This window comes from Sus scrofa, chromosome 12, assembly GCF_000003025.6.
Source record: "Sus scrofa isolate TJ Tabasco breed Duroc chromosome 12, Sscrofa11.1, whole genome shotgun sequence".
In the NCBI taxonomy this organism is placed as follows: domain Eukaryota; kingdom Metazoa; phylum Chordata; class Mammalia; order Artiodactyla; family Suidae; genus Sus; species Sus scrofa.
Genome location: NC_010454.4, coordinates 23,181,134 through 23,201,846, shown reverse-complemented (window position 1 = coordinate 23,201,846; position 20,713 = coordinate 23,181,134). Strand labels below are relative to the sequence as shown.

The window sequence follows — 20,713 nt, the reverse complement described above, 5'->3', positions numbered from 1 at the left end:
TACAAACAAAATTTGATCCCAGATTGGCTTCCTGCTGCTACTCAACATCCTTTAAGCTGGTTAGTTCCTGACATAAGGCAGTGCGAATTAAAAAAAAAAAAAAGAATGCTAATTTTAACATTCATCCAAACAAGACTTAATTAGGCCCAAAATTGCAAAAAATCATACTATGAACCCAAAGTTAAGTAAAACATAAATATTTGACTACCGCTTTGCTTCACATGCACTATTAGTCCCTTCCAGCAGCAAATATAATCTTGAGTTAAGATATGCAGCTATTTTAGGTAAATCAGAGATGATAGGAATATATTTGGAAATGGCCTGAGGCAGAAGAATTTCTGTCTTGAAGCTTAAGTTATGCACAAGTTAATGCAGCATATTAGTTATGAAATACGATTTAGTTATTAGGAATAATGAAACTAAGCAGGTATAAAAAGATACATTTCTTGGAGTTCCTGTTGTGGCTCAGCAGAAACAAATCTGACTAGTACCCATGAGGATTCGGTTTCAGTCCCTGGCCTTGCTCAGTGGGTTAAGGATCAGGCATTGCTAGGAGCTGTGGTGTAGGTTGCAGATGTGGCTTGGATCTGGTGTTGCTGTGGCTGTGGCTGTGGCCAGTGGCTACAGCTCCAATTCAACCCCTAGCCTGGGAACCTCCATATATGGCAGGTTTGGCCTTAAAAAGAAAAAAAAAAAAAAAAAGATATGTTTCTTAAGGTGAAAGTAATTAACCAATTTTGTAACATACATCCCTAAGAAGTAGATGCTTACCATCCTGAGGAGATACTGGTCCAAAGATGATATACAGTAATCTTGCCTGATTCACCATGGGCCACGGTTTTAATATACGTGTTAGCCAAAATGCAGAATCACTTCGATGGGTCCAGTGATCAAGCAGAACCCTCCTACAAAACAGTCGGATCCTTAACTCCAGCTTTCGGGCACTGCCTATGAAGACAAAAGAATTGTAAAACATTCTTCTAGAAAGACTGATGTGCCTACTGGATAGGTCAAGGACATAACATAACTAATATATTCTGTATTGAGCAAGTTACTTCATTTTACTCTGTAAAAATTTTAGATTATGGAGAAACTACTTTTTTTTTTTTTTTTTTTTTCTGGCCACACTCTGGCATGCAGAAGTTCCCGAGCCAGGGATCAAGCCCATGCCACAGCTGCAACCTGAGCCACAGCAGTGACAAACTGGATTTTTGAGCCACTGTGCCATGAGGAAATCCAGGGACCTACTTCTTCTTCCTCTTTTTTTTTTTTTTTTTTTTTTTTGCTTTTTAAGGCAGAGGCATATGGAGGTTCCCAGGCTAGGGGTCCAATTGGAATGAATGAAATCACATAGTAGGTATAGTAGGTAGTCTGTTTTTTTTTTTTTTTTTTTTAAGGGCTGCAGGTGCGGCATATGGAAGTTCCCGGGCTAGGGGCTGAATCAGAGTTGAAGCTGCCAGCCTACACTACAGCCACAGCAATGCCAGATTTAAGCCTTGTCTGTGACCTACACCACAGCTCACAGCAACGCTGGATCCTTTACCCATTGAGAAAGCCCAGGGATCAAACTCACAATATCATGCTTAGTAGTTGGGTTCTCAACCAGCTGGGCCACAACGGGCCCAGGTGGTCTTTTATGACTGGCTTCTTTCGCTTAGCATGTTTTCAAGGTTCATCCATGTTATTATGTGTACCAATACTATATATTTCTAAAGTTCCTGTGTGGTACAGTAGGTTAAGAATCGGGCATTATCTGGAGTTCCTGTCGTGGCGTAGTGGTTAACGAATCCAACTAGGAACCATGAGGTTTCGGGTTTGATCCCTGGCCTTGCTCAGTGGGTTAAGGATCTGGCGTTGCCATGAGCTGTGGTGTAGGTTGCAGATGCGGCTCAGATCTGGTGTTGCTGTGGCTGTGGTGTAGGCCAGCGGCTATAGCTCTGATTGGACCCCTAGCCTGGGAACCTCCATTTGCCGCAGGTGCGGCCCTAGAAAAGACAAAAAAAAAAAAAAAAAAAAAAAAGAATTGGGCATTATCACTGAAGTGGCTCAGGTTGCTGCTATCGCGCAGGTTTGATCCTTGGCCTGGGAACTTCTACATGTTGTATAGTATTTTGTTTATCCATTCACTCACTGATGGATATTTGGGTTGCTTCCACCTTTTGGTTATTATGGGTTATGTTGCTATTTATATTTATGTACAAGTTCCTGTATAAATATATGTTTTAGTTTCTCTTGGGTCATATGGTAACTCTATATTTAATCATTTGAAGAACTGCCAGATTGTTTTCCAAAGTGGCTGCACCCTTTTGCATCCCCACCAGCAATGTATGAGAGTTCCAGTTTCCCCACATTCTCACCAATGCTTGTTATCTGACTTTTTATTCCAGCCACCCTACTGGGTATGAAGTGGTATCTCATTTTTTTTTTTTTCCTCATATTGACTGCACCTGCAGCATAGGGAAGTTTCTGGGCTAGGGGTCAAATCCACACCCACACCACAGCCATGGCAACACCGGATCCAAGCTGCATTTTTGTAACCTATGCTGAAGCTTGGTGCAACACCAGATACTTATCCCCTAAGCGAAGCCAGGGATCGAAATGGCATCCTCATGGAGACTATATCTGGTCCCTCACCTGCTGAGCCATAATGGGAACTCTGGTATCTCATTTATTTTTAATAGCTTTATTGAAATATACATAATTTATATACTACATAATTTATCCATTTAATGAGTATAATTCAACAGTTTTTGATATCTTATTTTCTTAAATTGTAATAAAATATATTTAATATAAAATTTGCTATTTTAAACTTTTTTATTATTTTCTCATACCCCTTAAATCCTTCTCTTTTTAGCAGGGGGTGCCCAAGGCATGTGAAAATTCCCAGGCCAGGGATCAAACATGTGCCACAGCAGTGATGATGCTGGATCCTCAACCTGCTAATCCACACAGCAACTCCTATTTTAACCTTTTTTTTTTCTTTTGTCTTTTTAGGACCACACCCAGGGCATATGGAGGTTCCCAGGCTAGGGATCAAATCAGAGCTACAGCAGCTGGCCTATGGCACAGCCACACAGGATCCAAGCTGCATCTGCAAACTACACCAGAGCTCACGGCAATGCTGGATCCTTAACCCACTGATTGAGGCCACGGATCAAACCCATCCTCATGGATACTAGTTGGGTTCATTAACCACTGAGCCACCACGGGAACTCCCTATTTTTAACCGTTTTTAAAGTGTACAATTCAGTGGCATCAATTACATTCACAATGTTGTTCAACCATCACTACTGACTTACTCTGAAACTTTTCTTCACCTCAAACAGAAACTCTGTAACCATCAAGCAATAACTCTCCATTCCCCCTTACCCCCAGTTCCTGGTAACCTCTAACCTACTTTCTACTATAATTTGCCTGTTCTTACATTCGCATAAGTGGAATCATACAATATTTGTCCTTTTGTGTCTGAATTATTTCAGGTAGCATATGTTTTCTTTTTCTTTCCTTTCTTTTTCTTGTTTGTTTTTTTCCTTTTTGGCTTTTTTAGGGCTGCACCCTTGGCCTATGGACGTTCCCAGGCTAGGGGTCGAATGGGAGCTGCAGCTGCCGGCCTACACCACAGCCACAGCAATGTAGGATCTGAGCCACACCTGCAACCTACACTGGATCCTTAACCCACGGAGCAGGGACCTCATGAATGCTAGTCAGATTCGTTTCCATGGCACCACGACGGGAACACTTTCTACCATTTTGCATTTCATGTTCTACTTACTTGTAGATAAGATGGAGTAAACAGAAAGTCTACCAGTGCGCCAAGGCCATATGTAACTACTTACCTCCTGATGTGTTGAGCCAAGTAACACAGAAGTTTACAGGAGAGAGATTATTGCAGGTCTGGGGAGTCAGGAAAGGCTTTACAAAGATGATTAGGTAAATTGGGTCTTAAAGGATGAAAACGAGAGAAGGTATTTCAGGATAAAGAGAGAATGAATAAACGCACGAGGAAGAACTATGTGAGAGGTGCCTGAGATACAGTGAGTAGAGCAGTATGTCTAGATCAAATTGATACAGAGAGTAGTGGGCAAAAAGTGAAAAAGCAGGTTGGGATTAGAATGTAAAGGCCAGAATAAATAGTTTGGGCTTTATTTTATTTATTTATTTATTTTGTCTTTTTAGGGCCCCACCTGGCAAATGGAAGTTCCCAGGCTAGTGGTCAAATCGGAGCAGCAGCTGCCAGCCTACGCCACAGCCACAGCAACGCCAGATCCTTAACCCACTGAGTGAGGCCAGGGATCAAACCTGTGTCCTCCTAGATACTAGTCTGGTTTGTTACCACTGAGCCACAATGGGAACTCCTGGGCTTTATTTTAAAGATATCAGAGTGCTAATATAACTTTTCAATCAAGAGAGGGACATGATAAATTAATTCTGTTTTTGTTTCATTGGACTTCTATATCTGCCTTTTTAAAAGAAATCTGCCATGATTTGTTTTATAATAAAATATTTTAGGTTGGCAGAAGAGCAGAGATACTATAACAAACATTATGTACTGAACACCTAGCTTTGTCAAAGCTTTATTTTTTGCTATATTTGCTTCAGATTTTTAAAAATAAATAAAACATTACTGATACAGTTAAACTTCCTGTTGTATCAGTCCCAAATTCCTTCCCTCACAAAGATAATCACCATCTTGAACTGGGTTTTGTCCCTCCTGTATTGGTCACCATTCTCTAGAGAAACAAAACTAACCGGATCTCTCTCTCTATATATATATGCACATAGAAAAGGATTTATTTTGAGAAATTTGTTCATGTGGATTATGGAGGCTTGGCAAGTCAGTAATCTGCAGGGTAGGCTGGCAGGCTGCAGAGAAGGGAAGAGCTGTCGTTCAAGTCCAAAGGCAGTTTGCTGGTAGAATTCTTTCTTGTTTGGGGGAGGAGAATCTTTTGTATTAAGGCCTTCAAGTGACTGGATGAAGCCCCACCCACATCATGGAAGATAACCTGCTTTAGTCAAAGTCTACTGAGTTAAATGTTAATTTCATCCACAAACTAATTTCAAAAAAATCTAGAATAATTTACCAAATATCTGGGTACGGCGGCCTCCCCACGTTGATACACAAAATTAACTAACATACCTCCCAACTATGTTCTTATACTTTGAAAAGGTATGTATATAACCACACAGAATATTTAGATTTGCAGCAACATGGATGCAACTAGAAATTATCACACTAAGTGAAGTAAGTCAGAAAGAGAAAGACAAATACCTTATTATATAATTTACAAGCAGAATCTAAAATACGGCACAATGAACCTATACACAACACACAAACAGACTCACAGATATGGAGAACAGACTTGTGGTTGCCAAGGGGGAGGGAGTGAGGTGGGATGGAGTTTGGGATTAATAGATGCAAACTATTACATTTAGAATGGATAAGCAATGAGGTTCCACTATGTAGCACAGGGAATTATATCCAATTCCTGGGATAGACAATGATGGAAAGTAATATTTAAAAAAAGAATATATATATAATGTATACATAGCAGAAATTGGCACAGCATTGTAAATCAACTATACTTTTAAAAAATGAATAGGAGTTCCTGTTGTGGCTCAGCAGTAAGGAACCCAACTAGCATCCATGAGGACGCAGATTCAATCCCTGGCCTCGCTCAGTGCGTTAAAGGATCCGGCATTGCCGAGAGCTGTGGTATAGGTTGAAGACCTGTCTTGGATCTGGCATTGTGGTGGCTGTTGGTGTAGGCCGGTGGCTACAGCTCTGATTTGACCCCTAGCCTGGGAATTTCCATATGCTGCAGATGCAGCCCTAAAAAAACAACAAAAAAAGAATATTTAGATTTATTTTGCTTTTTTTTTTTTTTTGGCCACACTTGTAGCATGTGGAAGCTCCTGGGCCTGGGATCAAACTGCACCACAGCAGCTCCCCAGGTGACTGAAGTGACAACACCAGGTCCTTAACTCACTGTGCACCAGGGAACTCTTCAATGTTTTTAATACGTATAAAATGGTATCATTTTGAAAATATTGCTTGGTAATCTTTTTTCTCAAATTAAATTTTGAGATCTATCCATAGTAATACACATGGTTCTAGCTAATTTCTTTTAACTACGAATGGGTTTAATTGTATAACTATGCCACAATTAGTTTATCCATTTTCCTGACAACTGGTATTATGTTGTTTGCAGTTTTCTCTGGTTACACATGCTGCAATGCTCATTCTTTTATTTATTTATTTATTTATTTATTTAATTTTTGGCTGCTCCTGTAGCATGCAAAGTTCCCAAGATCTGAGCTGCCATAGTGATAATGCTGGGTCCTTAACCTGCTAGGTCACCAGGGAATTCCTGCAATCTCATTCGTATACATGTCTTCTTGTGCACACTGTGGAATTCCCAGGCTAGGGGTGGAATTGGAGCTACAGCTGCTGGCCTACACCACAGCCACAGCAACGCAGGATCTGTGCCATGTCTGCAACCTACACCCGAGCTCACGGCACCACTGGATCCTTAACCCACTGAGCGAGGCCAGGGAGTTTGGGATTAATAGATCAAACCTGCATCCTCATGGATACTAGTCAGGTTCATTACTACTGAGCCACAATGGGAACTCCAAGGTGGAAGTTTCTAAACGAAGAGCAAAATTGCTCAGTTGTAGGGTTCTTATAATTTTTAAAATATGAAATATTCAGGTATATATAAGAATAAATATAGTTCCTTAAAGAATACTATAAGGAACACTTTTATATCCTCTGCCAGCTTAAGAAATAAAATATTATTAATATGGTTGAAGCCCTCTGAGCACTTTTCTTTCTTTAATCACAGGCCACTCCTGCCTTACTATCTGATTCAGTGTTTATCGCTCCCTTACATCTCTTTGTCCTTTTACTATCAATGAATGCCACAATTTATTTTAAAATACATTCTAGAACTATGCTGCCCCCCCATAACCTCTGAATAATGTTATCTCTGAATTGTAGTTCTTTACCTGGTTTGCTGCAGACAACTGTCTGCATCTTGCGGGGGAGATTAGTCAGCTCACATAAGAAGTTAAAAACACGATGGCACTCAAGTTCATCCCAACCTGCTGTTAAGGTCTGAGGACGATAAAATAAAGGAAACATTGTAGATGTTCAAACCATCAAATCAAAACATAAGTCACCACTGCCTTATCACCATAACTGTTGTAGCACAGGATGGAGGCAATATGCCATTTTTATTTACTATGGTACTGTTCATATTAGTAGGAAATTTTATTTTATTTTATTTATTTATTTTTTTGCTTTTTAGGGCTGCACCTTCAGCATATGGAGGTTCCCGGGCTAGGGGTTCAATCGGAGCTTCAGCTGCCGGTCTACACCAGAGCCACAGCAATGGAGGATCTGAGCCGTGTCTGTGATCTACACAACAGCTCACAGCAACGCTGGATCCTTAACCCACTGAGCAAGGCCAGGGGTTGAACCTGCAACCTCTTGGTTCCTAGTCAGATTTTTTTTTTTTTTTGCTGCTTCATGATGGGTACTCCCATATTAGTAGGAAAGTTGCACAAACAAAACCTAGGAGTGCGCCAAAATTCAGTTTCTTTTTGGCTGCATAGGGATTATCTCTTCAGAGAACGAAATGGTACTGAGTCCTGAACTCTGACAGCATGAGGAAAACAACAAAGCAAAGCCCAAACCCTAGAAAACAACACTACGCATCTAACTCGACCATACTGTGGCTTAGTTTTAGACCGCAGTGGAACCCCTTTGATTCTCTCTAGCTATCATTTATGATATTGCTTACAATGATAATGACCTCTTTTTTTTTTTTTGGGCCACCTAGGCATATGCAGTTTCCTGGTCAGGTATCAGATCCAAGCCACAGTTGTGACCTAAACCGCAGCTGAATCCTTTGGAATTCTTTGATCTACTGCATCTGTCAGGGATGGAACCTGCCTTCCAACACTGCAGGGACATCAACCATCCCCTTGCACCGCAGTGGGAACTCTGATAATGACCTCATGACCTCCTTTTAATGTGACAATTGTGAACATTTATTTGTGACGTGGATGTGAATGAGCAAAAAAAAAAAAAAAGTATTTGGATGAAATTTAAAATTATCTTTGAGCACTAATAATACATATGAAAAATTTATTTTACTATAAGTGTATTTTGAAAATGTTGATATAATCACATCAATTTAGTTGAACTGGACCTCAGTAGTTTAAAAGTTATTCTTTTTTTTATTTTATTTATTTATTTATTTATTTATTTTGTCTTTTGTCTTTTGTTGTTGTTGCTATTTCTTGGGCCGCTCCTGCGGCACATGGAGGTTCCCAGGCTAGGGGTCGAATCCGAGCTGTAGCCACCGGCCTACGCCAGAGCCACAGCAACGCGGGATCCGAGCCGCGTCTGCGACCTACACCACAGCTCACGGCAACGCCGGATCGTTAACCCATGGAGCAAGGGCAGGGACCGAACCCGCAACCTCATGGTTCCTAGTCGGATTCGTTAACCACTGCGCCACGACGGGAACTCCTCTTTTTTTTAAATAAAAGTTATCTCTGGACGGACACACTAGAAACTGCTAACAGTGCTTACTTCAGTTGAAGGGAAATCTGTGAATAAGGAACAGGCCTGGGAGGATGCTTATATCTCACTTTACACCACTTTGCACCTTTTAAATTTTTTTTTTTTTTTTTTTGTCTTTTTGTCTTTTGTTGTTGTTGTTGCTGTTGCTATTTCTTGGGCCGCTCCGCAGCATATGGAGGTTCCCAGGCTAGGGGTCTAATCGAGCTGTAGCCACCGGCCTACGCCAGAGCCACAGCAACGCGGGATCCGAGCCGCGTCTGCAACCTACACCACAGCTCACGGCAACGCCGGATCGTTAACCCGCTGAGCAAGGGCAGGGACCGAACCCACAACCTCATGGTTCCTAGTCCGATTCGTTAACCACTGCGCCACGACGGGAACTCCGCACCTTTTAAATTTTACATGAAGGTGTGTGCTCACATTATTTGTCCTAAAGGAAAAAAAAAAGCAAAAATCTATCTTGGAAGAAGGCAAGTAGGAGGGTCTATGCCCATGCCAATCTGAGCATGTGGATAGTGGCTGGCAGGCAGGATGGGATTTAAGTAAGATTGTTGTTGGAGTTACCTTGGTGGCTCAGTGGTTAGCAAATCCAACTAGGAACCATGAGGTTTCGGGTTCAATCCCTGGCCTCGATCAGTGGGTTAAGAATCCAGCGTTGCTGTGGCTGTGGTGTAGGCTGGCAGCTGTAGCTCTGATTAGACCCCTAGCTGGGGAACCTCCATATGCTGCAGATGCGGCCCTAGAAAAGACCAAAAAAAAAAAAAAAAAGATTGTTGTAAATCTCAAAGTTTGCTGTACATTTTAAGTAAGTTAATGCATGCAAACTGCTTAGAACAATGTAATATATTAATAATTTATTATTAATATTGAAGAGCATTAAAAATAATGCTATTCGTTTACAGTAAAAGATTGGTAAAAAAAGTTCTTAAACTCCTACCATTGATTTCCCCCCAGCTTTACTGAGGTATTAATTGATATATAACATTGTGTAAGTTAGAAGTATATAATGTAGTAATTTTATACATGTATATATTGCAAAATGATTACCACAATAAGGTTAGTTACATCTATCCATCTATCACTTCCCATAGTTACAATAGTTTTTTTTTCTTTCTTTCTTTTTTTTTTTTTTTTTTGGCCACACCCCCAACATGTGGAAGTTCCCAGGCCAGGGATCGAACACCCATTGAGCCACCAGGGAAATCCTACAATATTTTTTTTCAAACAATTGATTTCTTTTCTTTTTTTCTTTCTTTCTTTTTTTTTTTTTTTTGTTGCTCTTTTTTTAGGCCTGCACTTGTGACACATGGAGGTTCCCAGGCTAGGGGTCCAATCAGAACTGTAGCTGCTGGCCTATGCCACAGCCACAGCAACGCCAGATCTGAGCCACACCTGAGGCCTACACCACAACTCATGGCAACTCCAGATCCTTAACCCATTGAGTGAGGCCAGGGATTGAACCCGCAACCTCATGGTTCCTAGTCAGATTGGTTTCCGCTGTGCCACAACGGGAACTCAATACAGTTGATTTCTAAAATCACATCTTAGGAGTTCCCGTCGTGGCGCAGTGGTTAACGAATCGGACTAGGAACCATGAGGTTGCGGGTTCGGTCCTGCCCTTGCTCAGTGGGTTAACGATCCGGCGTTGCCGTGAGCTGTGGTGTAGGTTGCAGACGCGGCTCGGATCCCGCGTTGCTGTGGCTCTGGCGTAGGCCGGTGGCTACAGCTCCGATTCGACCCTAGCCTGGGAACCTCCATATGCCGCAGGAGCGGCCCAAGAAATAGGAACAACAACAACAACAACAAAAAGACAAAAAAAAAATAAAATAAAATAAAAAATAAAATCACATCTTAAATAACTAGGCCAAGACTTAAAACTCATTGCACACACACACCCGCCACCTGATAATATTTCTAATCATTACAATGGCTGGAAACTTCAAGGACACTGCTATAGAGCAAATACATGTTAAACAATTCTTACCAATGAAAAATTCAAGAAGAAAATCTGAAGTGGTAAGCACATGATTAGATTAACACATTCTCAAATATTTACAATGTTATTTTGTTTTCTTTTTAGATTATCATTACTTTTGCTATCTTATAGAAAGACAGATTATATGTTCTACTTGTCAATAATTCAAAAAGAATTCCTTTTCTTCTTTCATTAAAAAATTATACCTGTAAAAACATGCCGTAACATGGTAATCCTAAACATTGCAATGGAGCTGCACAGCCACTGAATTTAAAACAGGAAACCTGTAAAGAGAACAACTATTAATTTCTCCTTTTCAGTGGAACTGTGCAATGATTCGACATTCAAATTTAATGGAAATATGCAAGGATTTTTCTCAGTCTTAACCGAAAATAACTAAAACACTAAATGACAGATTAGCATCATGTTATATACGCAAGGATTATGAAAAAAGTATAAAATAAAATCTCTGCCTCAAGGAAATCATGATTGTTTAGGACAATAAGATGTACATGAAATTAATTTTATATTTCAGGTTATAATATGTAAAAATGCTAAAATGACCACATAAACCTATCAGATATAATGAAAGCAAGGAAAAGATAATTTTGAGAATGATTAAAAAAGCTTATGGGAGTTCCCATTGTGGCTCAGCAGTAACGAACCTGACTAGCACCCATGAGAATGCGGGTTCCATCACTGGCCCCGCTCATTGGGTTAAGAATCTGGTGTTGCCGTGAACTGTGGTGTAGGCTAGCAGCTGTAGCTCCAGTTGGACCTCTGCCTAGCTTGGGAACTTCCATATGCTGTGAGTGTGGCCCTAAAAAGACCAAAACAATAACAAACAACCAAAAAAAAAACCCCACCAAACTTAAGAATGTGAAGTAAGCAATGTCTTTAAGTAAGATTCAGATATAATAAATAGATAGGATTTGTGAGGGAAACAAGGGTAAAATTGCATAGATGTAGGAAGAAAAAGGGTTCATTTGGGAAGAAAGATTATAAGCAGCTTGATTAGGCTGTCAGGGAGAACCTATGGACTTTGGACCTTATTCTGCTGAAACTGAGTAGCCTCTGAAAGGTTTTTAAGCAAGAAAATTAACTTGAAAGTGTTTGCCATAGAGAATGTGTTGGGGAGTGAAGAAATAAATGGCAGAAAGATCATCTTGGAAGCTGCTGCAATAACACAGACCTGAACTCAATGCAAATACTGACATGAAAAAAGCCAGCGGATTAGAAACAGTTTGCATACTATTAAGTATAGAACTAAATCAGCAGCATTAGATGTATATTTGGGTTTATAAAGTAAAACTCAATGTCTAACAGAGACTATGCCCAAACACACTGATATATATTTCCAAGTCATAAATTATCATAAAAAGTTTGTCATTTTATATATTAAAAATTCCTTTAATATATATTAACAGTAAATTGTTAACATTTGGAAATTATTTTCATGCTTTCTTTCTTTTTTGTTTTTTAATTTTAATTCACTCCCAGGCCAGGGATTGAATCTAAGCCACAGTCGTGACCTACGGCTGCAGGATCCCTTTCAACCCATGTGCCAGACCAGCAGTTGGATTCTTAATCCACTGCGCCACTATGGGAACTCCTCATATTAATAAAAGGTCTACTTTCTTAACTACTTTAAAACACCCTCAGGGAATTCCCGTTGTGGTTCAGTAGGTTAGTGCAATATAGTGTCCATGAGGATGCAGGTTTAATCCCTGGCCTTGCTCAGTGGGTTAAGGATCCAGAGCTGCTGCAAGCTGCCGCATAGGTCGCAGATGCCGCTCAGATCCAGAGTTGCTGCAGCATAGGCAGCAGTTGCAGTTTGGCTCCTAATAAACGTGAATGATGTACTTAATTATATATAAATTATTATTTTATAGTAAGTTGAATACTCCTATACTACATTTTGGTTTTCGAATCTCTGAGTACTTGATGGAGTATTAGATTATCATCAACCAACATTTTTGTACTAATTCATGAAATTCTACTAATTACAGATAGATTCGAAATGCATGTTTACTTTAACAATAAAATATCTTTACTGGAAATCAAGATTATGAACTAATTCAGAAGTATGATCTTACTTCTGCGAGTATCTTGTGAATGTACTTTAGTCTTTCCTTTGTGGGTAGCAGCAATGTACATCTTTTAAATAGCAGACCTGAGAAAGCAAAGAGACACATGAAAAAAATGACGACAATGTAATTAATTTAAGGCTATCTATAATGCACAGCATAACGTTTCCTGAAAGTCAAGTACAGTACACCAAGGTGGGCTGTGAATTGAAAGGGTTTTTAAAAGGAAGCCTGGGAAGAAGAATGTTTACCAAGTATCTCTCTGGTGTCCACCTAAGAGGCAATGGCATAAAACCTTCAAAAAATTGTAAAAGCGATCCTAAAGGACAGATATGAGAAAGTATTTAGATTTAAAAAGACACAATAACTAGACACCAAATACAAAAGGGAAACTCTACTGTTTTTATTCCATAGAAAACATATTCCAATAGCTCTGAAAATTAACCTGATGACCATAAAGGAAAATGTTTTAAGAGTTGTTAATGGAAAGAATGAGAAAACAGATTTTGTATTCCTTTATCTAAATTCAAAAACTTAAAGTCATTAAGTACTTAAAATTTCAGAGATTAGAAGTTGTTTTTTTTTCTCCTCACAGAAAGTATCCCGTTTGGATGAAATATTTATCTCTTCCCTCAAAGATATCCTTTTATGGGCTTGCATGTTAAGAATGTATAGAATTTTGTGTTTAAATATTTAAGAAAGAAAAAAAAAAAAAAAAACTCTTCAATTTCCCAGGGAGCTACGTAACTTTAACTGCAGCGACAGGAAGTGTATGATTTGTTTCCTCTAACTTTAAGTGTTCTGTTGTCCTAAAATGGTAATACATTGTTAACATTCCTATAAGGGCAAATGTCCTCAAACTAAAAATAAGATACGTGGTAGGAAAATACATACCTAAATATCATGACTTTCTTCAGTTTTCACCTTCTCTGCATTTACTTTTTTTTTTAAAATATATAATACAATAACTACTTCATGTACTTCTATAGAGTCTATGACTATTGAATTTATTTTTAGAAGGTGCTATGTTTAGGTAACACATGACCAGAATTGTGTTTTAAACTCTTTATTCTTGCGCATAAAAAGATATTTTCAGTGTTTGGTTTTCAGGCTAAGTTCTTTTCCTTTCATGTTTTGGCATCCAGTCCCATGGCATATCATAGCTGGGGAATTATAAGTTGTAACTGTATGTTGGTTGCCTTTTCTAATGTAAAACTCCTATTTTCAAAGATTGCAATTTACCATAAAAACCAATACTGGACGACTTATTTATTTTTTTAACCCAGGTGCTCTGCTATACCCTTTAGAGACCACCTTCTGTAATTTCTTTCCACCAAAATAGAGTCAGATGTAATGTTCTTTCCCACACTGGCCATCTGCTCTGTTTTGTATGAAGAAGCAAATTAAAATTTAGAATCCTCAGAATGCAGAATTCTGAAAATGTTATTTCAATGTCTGAAAATAAGAACAGATCAGATAGGAATAGCAACATGCGGAAATGGTAAGTACATTAAACATTTATCTAAAGAATCAGTCATATGCTAGGTATCTGCATCAAATTTAAATGGAAGGTTGAAAACATTACATGAATAAAAGCAGTTTTATTTTTATTTATTTATTTTTACTTTATTGGGCCACACGTGCGACATATGGAAGTTCCCAGGCTAGGGGGCTGAAACTGAGCTGCAGCTGCTGGGCCTCCACCACAGCCACATCAATTTGAGATCCAAGCCATCTCTGTGACCTACATCACAGCTCAAGGCAACGTTGGATCCTTAACCCACTGAGAAAGGCCAGGGATCTAACCCGAATCCTCATGGATACTAACTGGATTTGTTTCTGCTAAGCCAGGATGGGAACTCCCCATAAAATCAATTTTTTTGTTGTTGTTTTTTTTCCGTCTTTTTGCCATTTCTTGGGCCGCTCCTATGGCATATGGAGGTTCCCAGGCTAGGGGTCTAATCGGAGCTGTAGCTGCCAGCCTATGCCAGAGCCACAGCAACGTGGGATCCGAGCCATGTCTGCGACCTACACCACAGCTCACGGCAATGCCGGATCCTTCACCCACTGAGCAAGGGCAGGGATCGAACCCGAAACCTCATGGTTCCTAGTCAGATTCCTTAACCACTGCGCCACGACAGGAACTCCCATAAAATCAGTTTTAAAAGCTTGCTTTTTCTTTTTTTTTTGGCCACACCCATAGCATGTGGAAGTTCCTGTGCCAGGGATCAAACCTGCAACACAGCAGCAACCCAAGCCGCTGCAGTGACAATGCCGGATCCTGTGTTGCTGTGAGCTATGGTATAGGTTGCAGACATGGCTTGGATCCCATGTTGCTGTGGGGTATAGGCTGGCAGCTGCAGCTCCAATTCAACCCCTAGCCTGGGAACTTCCATATGCTGCATGTGTGGCCCTAAAAATTAAAAAAAAAGAAAGAAAGAAACGAAGAAAGACAACCATTGCTTCTGATAAGAGAATCAGTGACTTTCCACAATAATATGTTTAAATTTATCTTCTATTTTAAGAACCAGATTACAGATGAAAGGGAAAAGAGGTATAGAGATAAAACTCATTAGATCTACAAGAAGCAAAGCATAGAAAATACATTGGTTTCCTAAACTGACAAGCCACCTAGACAATAAGCATAAGTGACATTGTATCCACATGAAGTCACAAGGATTGACACTTTACATTAAAATGCATTCTCTCATCTTTAAAGATAAGTGTAAAAATAAATATGTAAATAAATAAAGAGAAGTGTTAAGGACTGTTATTTATTTATTTAGCTTTTTTTAGGGCTGCTCCTGTAGCATATGGAGGTTCCCAGGCTAGGGGTGGAACTGGAGCTGCAGCTGCCAGCCTATGCCACAGCCACAGCAACACCAGATCTGAGCCACATCTGCAACCTACACCACAGCTCACAGCAATGCCTGATCCTTAACCCACTGAGCAGGGCCAGGGATCGAAATCAAGCCCTCATGGATACTAGTCAGGTTTGTTACCACTGAGCCAGAACTGGAACTCCAAGGGATTGGTAAAGAAAGTCCTCACACTGAAGAGCAAAAGCATCACAGAAATAGGAAATACTCCATTTCCCACAGGCCTTACGGAATTGTATATAGTATCCCTTAACTAAGTATAGTTTTTACTTGTTACAATTCTCATTACATTAGATAAATTACCTAGAGATCTGTAGTATTCCAATATGGCAGATTCTTGTTTCCTGTCAGGCAGCTCAAGATTATGAAAGTCTGGTAGTAAGAGTCTTTTGCTTCCTGATGAGGTTGAGATATAATTAATAATGTGCTGGCTGATTGTTTTGGACACCATGCTTAGCATGCTGATATCCTTCACTATCAAAAGAAATATATATTTACATATATAACACATATATGAATGGCTTAAATACAAGAATACCACTATTAGTACAATCTATCAACTTACAGGTTAGCTCAGTAATAATAAAAATACTAAATAATAATCAAAATAAAGTGGGATAAAACTTTAAAATTGCTTTAAATCCAGTTCTCAAGGAATTAGAAACATTTGGGGATGTAATAGTCAAATTACCATGTCATAATTAGAAGCATGTTTTAAAGAGTTTGGGGATCATATTTTCTCTTTGTACCCCTTACCTAACAATGACAAAACTTTAGGAAATAAACTTAATGTGAACACCATTAATATTCTTGCAGGACCTAAGATGATAAAGTAGTTCTTGGGGAAAATAAAATAGTGGAGTGTCCATGTAGCCTACTCATGGTCCCCAAACCTCACCTGACAAGTATCTTAAGATTATTTGGAATATTTCCAATGGCAAGGCTTTAAAGTTTCCAAGCGTTGATAAGGGCTGAGAATCTGAGGCAAGGTTGTTGGAAAAATAGCTGGATCGACGATTGCTACGTCTGTATTTCTGGTTGGGAATCAAAGTGAAACTGGAATTTACTCTAGATGCCATCCTTTTTCTTATCTCATGAATTTATCCTGGTTAGAAAAACAAAGTATAAGAGACAAAGAAGAAAGGAAATTATATCGGTAAAGAGCTGTTTTGGTTTTTTTCTTTTTTTTTTTTTTAAATGGAGAGGTTCATATTTTAATAGGGAATAGCTATCTCTCTATAGTTGTAAAACTTTTAATGTTATGTCCAATTTACGGAGTTCCAACCAGTACAGTCTATTCATCTCAGCATTATACTTAAAAACCTTTCCCCTTTTAGCCAATTTTTTTTTTTTTTAGGGCTGCACCTGTGGCATATGTAGGTCCCAGATTGAATTGGAGCTGTAGCCACTGGCCTACGCCACAGCCACAGCAACTTGGGAACCCAGCTGAGTCTGTGACCTATATCACAGCTCACAGGCAACCCTGGATCCTTAACCCACTGTGCAAGGCTAGGGATCGAACCTGTATCCTCATGGATACTGGTCAGATTCGTTTCTGCTGAGTCACGATGGGAAGTCCCCTCTGAGCCAAATATTTTAGATGAAGAGTTTTAGTAGAAAATATGATGTATATTTGGATGAGATACATTCTAAGAAAGGAAATATGTGACATTTTTAAAAGTAAAAGTTTTAACACAAGAAAGTAACAAATTCAGTACATTCAATGTTTGTCAATTAGTATATTGCTTTTACAATCTTTACATCCTAAAAAAATGAAAGTATTAATGTAGAATTAAAAATTTGTAGTGGAGTTCTCTTGTGGCACAGTGGGTTAAGGATCTGGTGTTGTCACTGCAGTGGCTTGGATCACTGACCTAGCACAGATTCTGTGCCTGGCCTAGGAACTTCCACATGCTGTGGGGTCTGCCAAAAAAATTATTTTTAATTGTAGTAATTTTTTCTATTTCTTTAAAACTGAGTACTGACTTGTTCTTTTGTTAGAAACAATAAAAACAAAGGAGATTTTAAAACAGATTTTAAGAGTTCCCGTTGTGGCGCAGTGGTTAACGAATCCGACTAAGGAACCATGAGGTTGAAGGTTCGATCCCTGGCCTTCCTCAGTGGGTTAAGGATCCGGCATTGCCATGAGCTGTGGTATAGGTCAAAGATGCCGCTCAGATCCCAAGCTGCTGTGGCTCTGCCACAGGCCAGTGGCTACAGCTCCGATTCGACCTCTAGCCTGGGAACCTCCATATGCCGCAGGAGCGGCCCTAGAAAAGGCAAAAAGACAAAAAAAAAAAAAAAAAAAAAAAGGAAAAACATAAATAAATTTAAAAAAAATAGATTTTAGTTTACATCTTTTAAAACTGACTAGCTCTAGCAGATTAAGATGATTTCATTATGGTTACCAATTATGTGCAGTGAAATCAAAGTTTCGTAAAATTATTAAGATGAATAAATAAATTAATACATTTTCCTTCAATTCCACTTTTGGTTAATAATAGTTACTGCTAAATCTTGGGAAGGGCCTACATGACTTATTTCAAAAGGAACATTTCCTAGAGGAACTTTATTAAAATTACTGATAATTTACTTACACTAAACAATAATTCCTTAAAAAATATTATTTATCACACACAGCAACTTTGTGTTCCTCCTCCTTCAACTGGGAAAACACTGAATTTTGAATATATACATGTATACGTACATATGCATAACTACAACTCCAATCTAAGCTTCCTTGTTTCTAAAGAAACAACCAAGTCATTTCACCAAAGAGTTACAAACCTATCTGATTAAAATACATTTTCTCCTTTTGTCACAAAATTGCTAAAGATCACATTGTTACTTATTCACCTAAAAAGTTACATATCAGAGTTCCCTTTGTGGTTCAGTGGTTAATGACACCCACTAGCCTCCATGAGGACATGGGTTCCATCCCTGGCCTTGCTCATTGGGTTAAGGATCCATCCTTGTGGTGAGCTGTGGTGTAGGCCAGCAGCTACAGCTCTGATTCGACCCCTAACCTTGGAACCTCCACATGCTGAGGGTGTGGCCCTAAAAAGACAATAAATAAATACAAAGTAAAAATTTTTTAAAGTTACATACCAATTTTTATCAATTTAAAATCCGTTATAGATTTGAAAATGTGGCCAAGAAATTTAGTGCTTAGTAAAACGCATACTGTGAGCCTTCTTTAAAAAAACCCATACCTTATATAGTGCTTTGCTTCAGCATCATTCAATGAGCATTTAAATTAGTAGATATTTCTAAATAATCATTAAAATGATACAAGTAGCATGTGCATTGTCAAAAATTTTACAAAATACAGCAAAATAAAAAGAAGAAAATTAAATTCATTTGGTTTTTGACACTTAACATTAAGCACTTTGGTTTATATCATTCCAGAATTTTACACACACACACACACACATATATATATAATTTTTTTCACAAAAAAAGAGGGACTATCATCCTTTTTTATAATCTGCATTTCAATTGTAATTGTAATTAAACCTGGAATTTCCTTCCATACCAATAGATACACTTCTACAAGTATATATATATTTTAAAGACTGCATGGGATTCGACCAAATGGAAGAATAATTTAATCCATAACATTGTTTTCAACTTTTCACAGTAGGTATTTTAAATCATTTTCATTATAGTAAAATATACATCTGGCCTAGGATTTATTCTTTTTCTCTGAGGACCTGCTAAGCTGGGAATGGGTGGAGCTTGTGGGATCTTCAGACCCTCACTGATAACCTAATACCCGCGGACTCCAGTGTGTTAAGCACACTCTGCCTATATTTTTAAACCTCTGAGAGGATTAAAACACAATGACCCAAATTCTTTAAAAGCTTTAGTCTCCTCTTACAATTTCTTATTTTCCTCACTTAGACCTAAACGGTTTGGGGGAGATAGCAGGCTTTTCTGAAAATCCTAAAGATGTAATTCCAAATTACTTCTGGTTGCCTCTCAGTCCTCTAGAGAATGAGACTAACGGACCAAAATAATCCTAGTAAGATGATGTTTCAATGCCCTGTTCCATCCCGCTCATTTTGCCCACGTGTGAAAGGCTTTGAAGGCTCTCTTGGATGAACTTCTTTCCCCGTTTTCAGAGAAAACCGTCCAACAGCAATTCACTAGGATTTCTATTTTATTTTAACCTAAGACAATCTTTTAAGAGATCCACCTCCATCTGCCCGAGAATTCGCCCAAAGATCTCCAGAGAGGTAAACTGGGGGTAGGGGGTCGGGGGCATAAAAGAGAAACTGGCCGATATACTACTCAAACCACACTGCGGTGCATTTTTGACCTCCTTCAGTCCACGAAAAGGTGAAGCTGTCTCCAGAAACTATTGGGGGAAAATAAATCTCTTTTTACCACAGATTTGGACAATTTCCCGGCTAAAGGATCACAGGAAAATGCGACTTAGTCGTTTTGCCCCTCCATCCTCAAAACTTCTTAATGTTTTAGAAAATTTTTCCTCAAAAAAAGATTTTGCCGCCAGGAAGAGGGAGGGTCCGCCTCAGGTCGGTTCCGGAGCTGCGTTCCTGCCTCCCAGGCGCCCCCTTGGCCTCGAGAATATTTTAGAATCCTCCCAGGAGCCCCAGCGGGAAGGAGGCCCCGCCCCCTCATGAATAGGAAGAACGCCGGCTCCCAGAGTGCCCTCCTTCCTCTTGAATATTTCAGAGCCCTCCCCAGGAGCTCGGGAAGGAGACTCCGCCCCCTCATGAATAGTAAAAGTCCTGGCACTCACAGACCCCTTCCACGCTATGAATAATTAACGAGGATGTAGTCTTTGGAGGCCGAACTTAGGCCAAAACCACCTTTACTTCAAACCGATGACCGGAAGGGGTGGGGCAGTTACGGACGTGGAGGGGACGGTGCGAAACGAAGCGTCCCAACCTGGCGCACCACACATCTGCTCCAAGCCACTTCCTTTCCCTTTATCTTAGTTTTTTAACTCCTCCCATCCCTACAAGGTAAGGTACAAGAGGACTCAATGAAAACTTCTGTTGGGAAGAACCTGCAAACATTCCTTTTTTTAACCTATTTTGGTACCTAGAAGCAAAGATGCCTCCGGCATGTCAAGATGGAGTCCAAGGAAGTTCCTGTTGTGGTGCAGCGGAAAAGAATCCCCCTAGGATCCATGAGGACGCTGGAGCCA

General features: G+C 39.4%; 1 protein-coding gene across 1 annotated transcript in view; it reads right to left on the bottom strand.

The window, feature by feature from the left end:
* FBXO47 (F-box protein 47) overlaps nt 1-20,109 on the bottom strand; it is a 28,436-nt gene extending 8,327 nt beyond the window's left edge. Inside the window, exons 1-7 of the mRNA XM_021067059.1 lie at nt 19,927-20,109; nt 16,436-16,642; nt 15,841-16,011; nt 12,668-12,744; nt 10,778-10,855; nt 7,012-7,120; nt 772-948 (exon numbers count right to left, since the gene is read on the bottom strand). Of these exons, the coding sequence (XP_020922718.1) occupies nt 772-948; nt 7,012-7,120; nt 10,778-10,855; nt 12,668-12,744; nt 15,841-16,011; nt 16,436-16,616 (793 nt within the window). The 5' untranslated portion in view covers nt 16,617-16,642; nt 19,927-20,109. The remainder of the gene's footprint in view (nt 1-771; nt 949-7,011; nt 7,121-10,777; nt 10,856-12,667; nt 12,745-15,840; nt 16,012-16,435; nt 16,643-19,926) is intronic.